We start from the raw sequence: 12,048 nt of genomic DNA, 5'->3' as shown, positions 1-12,048 counted from the left end.
AGCAAGAGACATACAAAGACAAACTGCAACGAAGCCAACCCACCCTCGAGAAACTCCTGGCTAAAACTCCGAAGATGAATAGAAACCTGCCCCAGAGCTCTAAAGGAGCTCTCCATTCCAAAAATAAGTGATGAGGATCTTCTCCTGGAATTGTAGGGGTATGGGGAGCAAAATCAAAGAAGAAGTTGTCAAAAGTTTGATAACATCTGAATATCCTGACATATTCCTCATCCAGGAGACTAAAATGGAGGACAAGGCCTTCCTCCTTATCGGCAAAAATCTGTGGAAAAGAAGTGAAGGGCAAGCTGTCTCAGCCAGGGGTGCCTCAGGAGGCCTGGGTACCCTTTGGAATGCAAGCAAGTTCACAAGGGTGAAAGAGATCGCCAACACCCATTGGTTGTTCTCAAAACTGAAGCACGTTGAATCAGATGAGACTCTTTGTCTCTTTAATGTGTATGTCCCAGTCAGTGCAGGAGAAAAAAAGAATTGTTGGGATTCTATTAGAGAGCTGGCAAACTCTGAAGATTTAGCAAATATCATCATCGCTGGAGATCTAAATCTCACTTTAACTATGGCTGAAAAACGTGGAGGGAGCATAGTAAGGGATCCAGCGCGAGAATGGGTTGAGGATCTACTCCAGGATTGGGACATGATCGACATCAAACCATCGTCGGGCAAATACACCTGGTCCAACAAAAGGCTCGGTCCAGGCCACATCGCTGCAAGGTTAGACAGATTTCTTGTTCAAAGCTCTTTTCTTCTTCTTGGTCTAGATTCTAGAATGCATATTCTCCCTTGTAGTGTCTCTGATCACAGGCCCATCAAGCTTGAACTTTTGGCCCACTGGGATTGTTGGTAAGGTAAATCCCCTCTGCGGACAGAGGTGATCCCACTAGCCTATCACAGAACTAGCCACAAACAAACCACGCTGCTACGCAAGTTCCCAGTTATGCATCAAAGGTGAATCAAGAAGACTAACCTGGAGTCCAACGCTATGATTGAAGCAGAGTTGATATCCTCGCTCCCTTGCTCCAACAGATCATAACGAATACCTGCACATGCAAAGGAAGAGACAGATACCAACATAAAAACTACCAAGGCACAACTATATTTCAGTCAGAAAGGAAATAAATCAACATATCACCATGATAGATAATGAGATTGGAACTATAATAGCAGTCGCTCATCAATTAATAAACAGGAAAAGTTACAACCATTGTTCTAACGTCGACCCTTCTCCTGGCTGGGTGAGTAACTATATGTGTCTTGACATGCATCTCTTCTCCGGCAGCATAACCTCTCTAGCACTCACTAGCATTCCTCCAAGAACTCAACATCTAACACTCCATGACCAATAATCATCACTACTATCACTCAATCACCAAATCACTAGCATAACACTAACACCAACACTCTCTCTATCTTGTCCAATGCATAATGACAAGCTTATATAGATGAAGAAGGGAGGAGGATGCGATGAACCGGGACACCTTTCGTGGAATTAGCAAAAGCCATAAAGATGGATAAAGCTCGACAAAAAACTGATTTTCTATCCTCAGAAAAGCTCCATGTAATGAAGGAAACAACAGTCGGACTTGCATTAAGGCAAAAAGCACGACTAAATTTGGTTGGCGCGACTGTTGCTCTAAGATAGAGCGCCAATGGTCACGCCCTCTTTTGAGGATCTCCATCATTGGCGCGGGTAGGATACTGTGGACTTGCGCCAATGGAAAAAGAGCACTTTTTAGGGATGATCTGCAGAAGGTGTCTTCAGGGAACATGGAGTTCATACTCAGGGGAACATAATGCAAGTGTTTTTAGCCCTTGTCACTTCTTATAACTCCCGGAATGAGTCCTCTAAGGTACGAAAAGAGGAGTAACAGGGATGGTGACAAATTACTGTGTAACAGATGCCCCCTAAAGCATGAAGTCCGAGAGGTGGAGAGGGGTGAAATGCTTTACCAGAACGCACATAAGAGCACACAAGAGCACATATAGTTACTGCCGCCGAGGAGCTGTATTAAGAGACATGACTGATAGTTCAATTACATGATGTACGTGGCATGGTCGCAGCCATCCATAAGAGAGTACATAAATAATCTGGATCCATAGTATGGACGCAGCCATCTGGTTAGGATCAATGAACTGACTCAGGTATGGTCGCAGCCATCCAGTGAATGAGTCAAGTACCAAGAATCACGCCTGGATTACAACAGACACAATCCAGGGTCTTGCGCTCCATCTCGACCCGAACAAGAGTACAAGTCCAAGCATGTGAATATATGAGCTGAAGTCGAACATGCATGAACATCGCCTGATTACCAGTCAATAATGGAAACTGTTAACAGACGCGAGAGGTACCACCAATAATGACAATGGCCCTCAAGGTACTATAGGTACAATCTACGGCGTGTGAATTAATGAGCTGAAGTCGAACACCCGTAGAATCATTCGATCGGAGGCCAATGATGAAAACCTCACGTCGAACACGAAGAACCTGCCATTGAGGCATGCAGGCTCCAAGGCACCGGAAGGGAGTCTCTAGGTCAACTTCCTGGATAATGAGCTGAAGTCGACAGGGAGTGACCTTGATCGAAGGTGGGCCATAATGTTTCCCACATCATCGACACGAGACAGAGAGATAATGTCGTGAATCAAGATTGTGCGAACTATCAGAGGGAGGTTGTTTATTTGCAGAGGTCAACTTCTCTTGAACATATTGGCGGCACATTAACGGAATTGGCAGTATTTGACATCAATGTATCAAAGGTCATTATGATGAGGCAATGAGTGAATGAGAGGTCAAATAGGGTACCCAAATCCATGGAAGCAAGTGAAAGATATGAGATGAAATATCCCCACCCTGGACACGAAAGCAGAAAAGTGCCATGTTCAAGAGCGACATACTGCCGACACGACGGTAATTATGGTTCCTTTTATCCCCCGCCATTTCTGGCGAGTACCCCAATTATTTTTAACAAGCTTGATGGGGATAGCATATGCTTGTGGTACGTCATTTCGACAAAATCCGATGTCATCAGGTTTTAACGAGTCTGACAAAGGAAGAACTCGGCGTCTTTTCATGTTTAGAGAGTTTGAAAAGACAGCAGAAAAGGAAACTCCAGGGGTGTCCTTTTTCGTAAAGTTGTGTCTCTCGAGCCCGAAAAAGTATAAAATAATGCCCGAAAGAACCGCCCGATCATTACGATCGAGGAGTACTTTTCATAATTAGTGATTTCGACCTGAAAAAGTAAAAAAGCGGTCAAAACCACGTCGTTTCGTAACCATTAACGAGTTTGAAACGACAAAAACCCGGTAATCTTTTTATGTTTTAACGGTCGACAAAAAGAACTTAAAACGACCGCCCCTTATTAACATTTAACGAGTCGAGAGGAGTGACTCGGCAATCTTTTCATATTTTACGAGTCAGAAAAGAGCGTAAAGGCGACTCGTCCTGAAGGAACGAGTGGTATAAAGGGTAGCAACTGGTTCCGGTAATGATGGAACTTGCTCAAACATGTAAAGGTCAAGAAGTTGGCTAATAAAACCACTCATCGCTGCGGTTCCTCAGGAAAGGATAAACAACCAAGTGAAAGCATATGGTCGGCCAAAGAGATGGTGGCGATGGAATGAAACAACCAAGGCTCATCTAGCAGAATTTAGCAGATAAAAGGCAATCACGGGATGATGTAAATCAGGTATGGATTCATTTTTACACAAGCTTGAACCATAGAGAACTTTGCTTGGATGGGTTCATTTTTACACAAGCTTGAACTATAGAGAACTTTGCTTGGGTTCGGTTTCATGTTTACACAAGCTTGAAACGAAAAACTATGCTTGTTAAAAATTTGCATGCCCCCAGCATGATAATGCAAATCGAGGTACATGCCCCCCAAGCTTCATGGCATTCACGGAGTGGATGGAATGAAGGTTCACTCTCGAGATCTGTGAAAGACTCGACTTTTATTTTACGAGATCTTAATCAAAAGACTCGATTTGGAAAGGGAGTTGTTTCATTTTTTTAATGAGGTTGACACAGTAAAAGAACTATCCTCATAACCCTTGTTTCATTTTTTAACGAGCTTGACACAAGACAAGGAACTATGCTCCGACAGACCTAATTTCATTTTTTAAGGAGCTTGACATAGGAAAATGAACTATGCTCCGCCCGACCTTCATCATAATGAACAGGAAGTCGGGGCTTCCAAGAGTGTCTCTCCCAGTGGGAGGACCACATCTCGGAAGTCAGGGCCTAATGCCCCCAGGACACTTTGCACGACGGTGGCATCGCTGGTGACAGGCATGGGATAGGTGGCCACGTAGTTGACCTGCGGTGAGGAAGATGCAACTGGTGGATGAAAACCAGGAGGGGATGACGACTGCGCAGGAGGGACCCGTGGACGAACGAACGATAATTGATCGATAGTCACAATTCTTCCATCGTGTGGAAAGCAAACCACACGGAAAAGTGAAGAGACAAGGGCCCCCATGGCATAAACGTAGTCACAGCCAAGGAGAAGATTGAAGTCTAAAGCACCTTGGGTAACCCATACGTCTAGATAGATGGTCTTGCCTCCCAAAGTAATAGGGAACTTTGGAAGGAGCCCTAATGGTTGGCTAGTTCTTCTGTTAAAAGCAGTCAGATTCGATGCTACGGGCACAAGCTGTGGGGAACCCAAAGCTTGCCAAATAGTGGCAGACAGAAGACTAACAAATGCACCCTCATCCAAAACAGTGCCTGGTATTGCCTTATCATAGGCGTGTACCGTGACCCAAAAAGGCACATGAGATGGGAGGCGGAAGGTAGTCAAACGTCTCCAGTCGAAGGAAGCAACTGAATTACTTAGTGGGGGAATCATATGACTGCCCCCCCGCTCGGGAGAGAGTGCAGTAGGACTCTCAGATGTAGGAGAATCTGAGGAGACGAGAAGAACAGGAGAATGATGCTCTTCCGAAATAGAGTGGTCGGCGGGTGATGAACTCGATTCGACACTCTTTCCGACCAATGGTTGGTCTGGAACAGGCTTGGTGATTTCTTTGTCAGCAGGGGAACGTTCTGCAGTTGCAGAAAGACGTTGATAACCAGTAGGAAGTTGGGTGGAGGGAGCTGTAAGACTTTCCAATAAAATAGTGGCTCTATCCATGAATGGACAAAGGTGAAGGGGATGATTGCCTTCACAAAGTTTACAAGGGATTCGAATCTTCTCTTTTCCCTTACCGTTTCCAGGTGATAAGGTAACATCGCCATGATCGACAGAGGACGATGCAGGGCGGTCCGGATCATGAGACCATACTTCTAAAACCCTGGGAATACTAGGACAATCGCGGAGAAGATGGTTTTCCTTGCATAACTTACAAGGAAATTTGACCTTCCGCGGAGGAGCATGAGGTGGCTCGACTTGGGTTATACCTTTAACCTCTGGTTTAGGGGTCTTCTTCTTCTTTGTCTTCTTCTTCTTTTTCTTCTTAGCCACCTGGTTAGTTGAATCTAGAGGTTCACCAGGCGAAGTAGAAGATGAGGACACAGCAGTAGGCAAAGAAGGGGAAGGGTCCACCTTGGAATCAGCATGACGTTGTTCGGGTGGAGGAGATGGTGGTGGAGCAGAACTGAACGAAGGAGCACTAGAGGGTATCTCAGGCTCCTTCCCGGTAGATTGTGGGTAATCTTTTGTTCGAGTACTGATATTGATGGGTATCGTTCCAGCCATAAACACTTGAGAACCAAAGGAAGAGGGAGGCTGAGATGGGTCAGCCACCATTTGAGTTTTTTTAGTTTGCTGTGAGGGAAAGGGTTCTTTAAACACCGCAGGAGTCCCGGGAGTGCCTTTCAACAAACGACTAACTTCGGACCACCTGGGGCAGTCCTTTGTATAGTGATCCTCATCACAGATAAGACAAGGATACTTGGGTTTGCGTTTGGCACCATCCTCGGGCGGAGGGTTAGGGGCTTCCTGCTTGGGTTGATCTGGCTTATTCTTCGGTTTCCCTTTCTTCTTTGCTTTCGAGGCTTTGTTTTCCGTGGTGGTTTGGACGGCATTGACCTCGGAAGTAACATTCGAAGTGGGTATTACCTGGGAGGTGGGTTCATTCGGAGCAGAAGTTATCGCACTCGAGACCACTGAGTTTGAAAACAACCATACGGGCAAACCGATGGTTAACCCAGGCAAAGACAAAGTTGCGATATACTGAACACCGACATTTCCAACAGAAGGAAATGGACGAGGGTTCCCATCAGGAGGAACACCTTGGCCGGTGGGCGCCGGGAAGGCTGGCATTGAACGAGAAATAATCCTACTCAAGCTAACGCAAACAAAATCTAATTGGGTAGATGTTATCGTGGCCAATAAATTTTAAGACACTGAACTTAACCTTTTCATTTTTTAAGAGTCGAGAAAAGGGTAAAAGATGACTCTAGTCTCCTTCGAATATTTAATGAGCACGAAGTGACAAGACGCTCATAGGCGCCTTTTCGTTTAGGGAGTTTGAAAAGGATCAAAAGTGACTGCTCTGGAATTCTAGGTAGAGGGTGTGCCAAACTTTTCGCAAAACCACAGAATACTTTTTAGGGTACGGGTGGTCGATCTTCGTGAATGCTGTGTTCACTGCATTGCGAATCGTAGGGCGGCTGACACGGCTTCCTATGGATAAAGGCTTTATTCCTATAGGGGTCTCCCAATATATACTCGACGGTACGTGGGAGCACAGTCCGTATTGGCAGCTACCGTTTCACCGTGGAGGAATCACCCAACCACTCGACGATAAACTACCAGGTTTAACGACGCCGGAACACGTCTCTAACCTAGACCTCTAGAGTGTTTGCGTTATGTTCCAATGCGTTGTTATGTTCATTTGGTTCATTTTAAAGTTTATCTTTGATTATGTTTCAGTTTTTTGTTCCTACCGTATGTGATATCTCGAAAACTTCTTACATGCAAACTATATGCCGAAATTAAATCATTTGATTCGATGAATTCTATCTACACGAGGGTTGAGATCTTTTTCACAAACGAAATGATCACTTCAACAAAGAACAAAGATCCTAATGCAGCTAATAACAAGAAACGAAATTTTGTCTTTTTTCTTTTCAATAGCAACAAATAACAATAAATGCTAACTACTATAATGCAAGAGATTTTTTGTTTTTCTTTCCTTTAAGATGGCATGATGCATGTAAACAAATTCTAAGAGATATGCACAATCCAAGTTCAGTCAATGAAATAGAACCAATTCTAAAACACAAAATGAACCATGCAAACAAGGAAAAACACAAAAACTAGTGAACTTCAAAGAGGCTAGAAGTGAAGTATTCAGAGTATAGAAGATCAAGCTTTAACAAGGCACTGGATAGGTGTAGAACAATCAACAAGCTGACTGGATGATCAAGAGACCAAAACTTCCCACAGAAGGCTAGACATGCAAAGTCACTGGAAATAAGCAAACAGCTGAGGGATACAGGCTAAAACCAGTCAAGCAGAGGTTCAACACAGTTCCAGAGGCTGAAAGAGATATATAAAGAGACTGAATGAGCTTTCCACCCACACACAGGCAAAATTTACAGAGCTGGCGCGACTGTCAGTCTGCAACTTGTGCTACCACAGAATTGGCGCGAGTTGCTTTTGAGCAACGTGCGCCAACTGGCGCGACTGTCAAAGAAATAACCGCGCCAATTAAGCTTGCCAACTAAAAAGATAAAAGATACGACCTCAGGTCGGGTTGACAGTGCTCAGATGGGTCAAACAGTAAAGAATCAACTCAAAACTGACTCAGGAAGCTCATGCACTCAAGCAAGCAGAAGAAAATTAACATGCAAGACAGAAATCAAAGAGTTACTCCCCAGCGGAGTCGCCAATTTGTTGGTAAGGTAAATCCCCTCTGCGGACAGAGGCGATCCCACTAGCCTATCACAGAACTAGCCACAAACAAACCACGCTGCTACGCAAGTTCCTAGTTATGCATCAAAGGTGAATCAAGAAGACTAACCTGGAGTCCAACGCTATGATTGAAGCAGAGTTGATATCCTCGCTCCCTTGCTCCAACAGATCATAACGAATACCTGCACATGCAAAGGAAGAGACAGATACCAACATAAAAACTACCAAGGCACAACTATATTTCAGTCAGAAAGGAAATAAATCAACATATCACCATGATAGATAATGAGATTGGAACTATAATAGCAGTCGCTCATCAATTAATAAACAGGAAAAGTTACAACCATTGTTCTGACGTCGACCCTTCTCCTGGCTGGGTGAGTAACTATATGTGTCTTGACATGCATCTCTTCTCCGGCAGCATAACCTCTCTAGCACTCACTAGCATTCCTCCAAGAACTCAACATCTAACACTCCATGACCAATAATCATCACTACTATCACTCAATCACCAAATCACTAGCATAACACTAACACCAACACTCTCTCTATCTTGTCCAATGCATAATGACAAGCTTATATAGATGAAGAAGGGAGGAGGATGCGATGAACCGGGACACCTTTCGTGGAATTAGCAAAAGCCATAAAGATGGATAAAGCTCGACAAAAAACTGATTTTCTATCCTCAGAAAAGCTCCATGTAATGAAGGAAACAACAGTCGAACGTGCATTAAGGCAAAAAGCACGACTAAATTTGGTTGGCGCGACTGTTGCTCTAAGATAGAGCGCCAATGGTCGCGCCCTCTTTTGAGGATCTCCATCATTGGCGCGGGTAGGATACTGTGGACTTGCGCCAATGGAAAAAGAGCACTTTTTAGGGATGATCTGCAGAAGGTGTCTTCAGGGAACATGGAGTTCATACTCAGGGGAACATAATGCAAGTGTTTTTAGCCCTTGTCACTTCTTATAACTCCCGGAATGAGTCCTCTAAGGTACGACAAGAGGAGTAACAGGGATGGTGACAAATTACTGTGTAACAAGGATAAAGGCCCCATTCCTTTTAAATTCAATCCTCTCTGGATCAAGGAGCAATCCTACTTGCAGCTAGTAAAAGATACTTGGAAGCAACCAGTTAATGGCTCTGCATTCTTTGTATGGGAGGAAAAACTCAGGAGAGTGAAGGCTGCTTTAAAAGTTTGGGAAAAATCACTCCCAAATCATTCAGTGGAAAGAAAGAAACTACAAGAACAGCTAGAGACCCATCAGCTTAACTCAGAAAATGAAGAGATCACAAAAGAAATTCTCGAAAAAGAGGCGGACCTCCAGCAAAAGCTGCTTAAAGCAAGCCTGGCTGAGGAAGAGTACTGGAGGACCAAATCTCGCAGGCTTTGGCTTAAGGCAGGCGATAGGAATTCATCCTTCTTCCATAAGCAAGCCCAAGCACGGAAAAACTTCAATTCCATCACCGAAATCAGGGAAGAGAACATCATTCATAGAGACACTCAAAGCATAAAAAATGCAGCCTTCCACCATTTCAAAAATCTATATAGCGAAATAGAGGGACAGGGTCAAATTCCATTGACTGTAAATGAGGTTCCCACGCTGATATCTAACAGAAAGAATCAGTTCTTGGAAGTAGAAGTCACAAATAACGAAATCAAATTCGCCCTCTTCTCTATGGAGCCGGACAAGGCCCGGGCCCTGATGGCTTTACTGCCATATTCCTACAGAACTGTTGGCAAATAGTCGAAAAAGATTTGTGCAGAATGGTGCAAAAATCTCAAACCTATCAGAAAATAGGGGGAAGCACTAATTTGGTTTTCTTGGCTCTTATCCCCAAGGAAAGAGGTGCAAATTCCTTCTCCAGATTTCGCCCTATTTCCCTTTGCAATATAGGCTATAAACTGATAACAAAAGTGATTGCGAACAGATTGAAAACAATTCTCCCGGACATTATCCCAGAGAACCAGGGGGGCTTCATTCAGGGAAGACAGATTGTGGACAACTATATACTGGTTCAAGAGGCGATCCATTCAAGCTTGGCCCGGAAAGAGAAAGGAATGGTTGTCAAACTCGATCTTGAAAGTGCCTTTGATAGGGTGAGGCATAGATTCTTGCTGGAGGTCCTTCACAAATTCGGGTTTGGGCATAAGTTTATCAATTGGATCAAGGCTTGCATTAGTGAGCCATGGATTGCCCCACTGGTGAACGGGAGAGCCACGGACTTTTTCAAAGCCTCAAGAGGGCTGAGGCAAGGGTGCCCTCTCTCCCCCTTGCTCTTTGTCCTCCAAGCCTCAGTTTTAAGCTTCCTCTTGAATAGAAAACAGTCAGAGCAAGAAATAATGGGAATAAACATTGCAAGAGGAGTAAAAAGCATAAATCATGCGTTGTTCGCAGATGACTCTCTGTTGCTGGGTGCCGCCTCATTGGTCTTGGCTAACCGATTTAAAGAGGTAGTGGACGACTACTGTGCAGACTCAGGAAGCAAGCTCAACAAAGGCAAATGCCATGTCTTCTGTTGGAATATTTCCGTCAGATCGATCCAAGCCATTTCTAATTGTTTTGGTTTCGCAGCCACCTCTACTTGGACTTCATTCAAGTACCTGGGGCTCCCTGTCTTTCAAAAAAGGGCTCTCAGCAGAGAATGGATGCCGCTGTTGGAAAAATTCAAAGCCAAAATTCAGTCCTGGGGATATAATTGGCTCAATCTAGCAGGTAAGACAGTACTGATAAAATCAGTTTTGAACAGTCTACCCATTTTTCAGGCAACAGTGATGATGGCTCCCATGGGCATAATGAGGAAGATGGAGGCTTACATAAAAAAAAAAATCTGGAAAGGTGGCAAAGGCAACGAGAAGAAAATCCCCTTATTAAGCTGGAATACGATCTCTCTGCCCAGAATCGAAGGCGGTTTAAATTTTAAAAACCTCAGCAATCAAAATACAGCCATGGGTGCTAAATTGGTTTGGAGGATCATCGCTCCAAAACCGGGTTGGGCACAGCGTGCACTGTGGAAGAAATATTACGGAGGGCAGAGAACACGCTGTCTGAATAATTCAAAGGCAATTGCAGGTTCGATGATCCATAAATTATGTGAAAAATCCGCAGCCCTTATCAAACATCACGCACATTGGATCCCAGGGAATGGTCAGCGCATCCACATTTGGGACGATAGCATCATGGGCAGTGAACCGATTGCTGAAGACCGATCCTTAGCCGCTCTGAAAGATTGGATGAACGCTGAAGGTATTAAAACTCTGTGGGATCTATCCCTCTGGGATAATGACGATTGGTGGCGATGGAAGCACCTAGAGGTGCCACCGAATCTTGCTAATGAATACGTTGTCTTTCTTTCCCATCTGAAAGGCAAAGCCCCAATGAACAGAAGGAAAGCAGATAGCCGAGGTTGGGGTCCGATCCCTGGTAAATATACTGTTTCGCAGGGATATTTCCAGCTCTCCCGCTTTCCTAATGCACCGCCCGATCCGAGGCCTTGGCAGGGGATCTGGTCTTCAACAACGCTGCCCAAAGTTGACACCTTCTGCTGGCTACTATGTCACCACAGAATTCTGACAGAAGATAGGCTCAGGAAAAGAGGATACTTAGGGCCATCTCGCTGCTCGCTGTGCGAGGAACAAGAGGAAAATGCCCCCCACATGATGCTGTCCTGTAAATTCGCTGCAGATTTGTGGAAGGAGGCTTTAGACCCATGGAGCATGAATTTTGGCCCTTTCAATCACTGCTCAGAACTGTTCTCTAATTGGAAGCGAATGTACCCTGGTGGCACTGTTCAGAACTCCCAAATCAAAGATGCATGGCTCGCCCTGCCCAAGTTAATCTGCTGGCATATCTGGTTGGAAAGAAACCAAAGGATTTTTAAGGACAAGAAGAGCGCTTCTAAGATAATCTGGGTAAAAATTAAAAGTCACCTCAAAGATTGCATGGGAGACCAGATTAACATGAAGGATCTCACTGAACAAGAAATAGTCTGGGGTGCCTCCCTGGATCTTCAATTCTCAGATAATGTAAAGACCCCCTCTCCCCCCTTAAAGCCTTGGCAAATCCGCCTTAATGACACAGAATTTGCTGAATTCTGCACCAAAAAGGCGAGGAAAGCTCTCTTTTTTGACGGTGCAGCTAAAGGCAATCCTGGCAACTCTGGAGCTGGTGGTGTTAT

The 12,048-nt window shown here is 44.5% G+C and overlaps 1 protein-coding gene across 1 annotated transcript; it reads left to right on the top strand.

Moving 5' to 3' along the window:
- The first annotated feature begins 244 nt into the window (after positions 1–244).
- Positions 245–9,617, top strand: LOC149222607 (uncharacterized). The gene is made up of 2 exons (XM_089387639.1): positions 245–726; positions 9,044–9,617. The coding sequence occupies exons 1-2, from the start codon at positions 245–247 to the stop codon at positions 9,615–9,617; spliced, it is 1,056 nt and encodes a 351-aa protein (XP_089243765.1).
- Positions 9,618–12,048: the final 2,431 nt, after the last annotated feature.

The sequence above is a fragment of the Pinus tabuliformis genome, chromosome Q, assembly GCF_031772625.1.
Source record: "Pinus tabuliformis cultivar Carrire ecotype Pingquan chromosome Q, CPIR1, whole genome shotgun sequence".
NCBI lineage: Eukaryota > Viridiplantae > Streptophyta > Pinopsida > Pinales > Pinaceae > Pinus > Pinus tabuliformis.
This window is presented reverse-complemented; position numbering and strand designations above follow the sequence as displayed.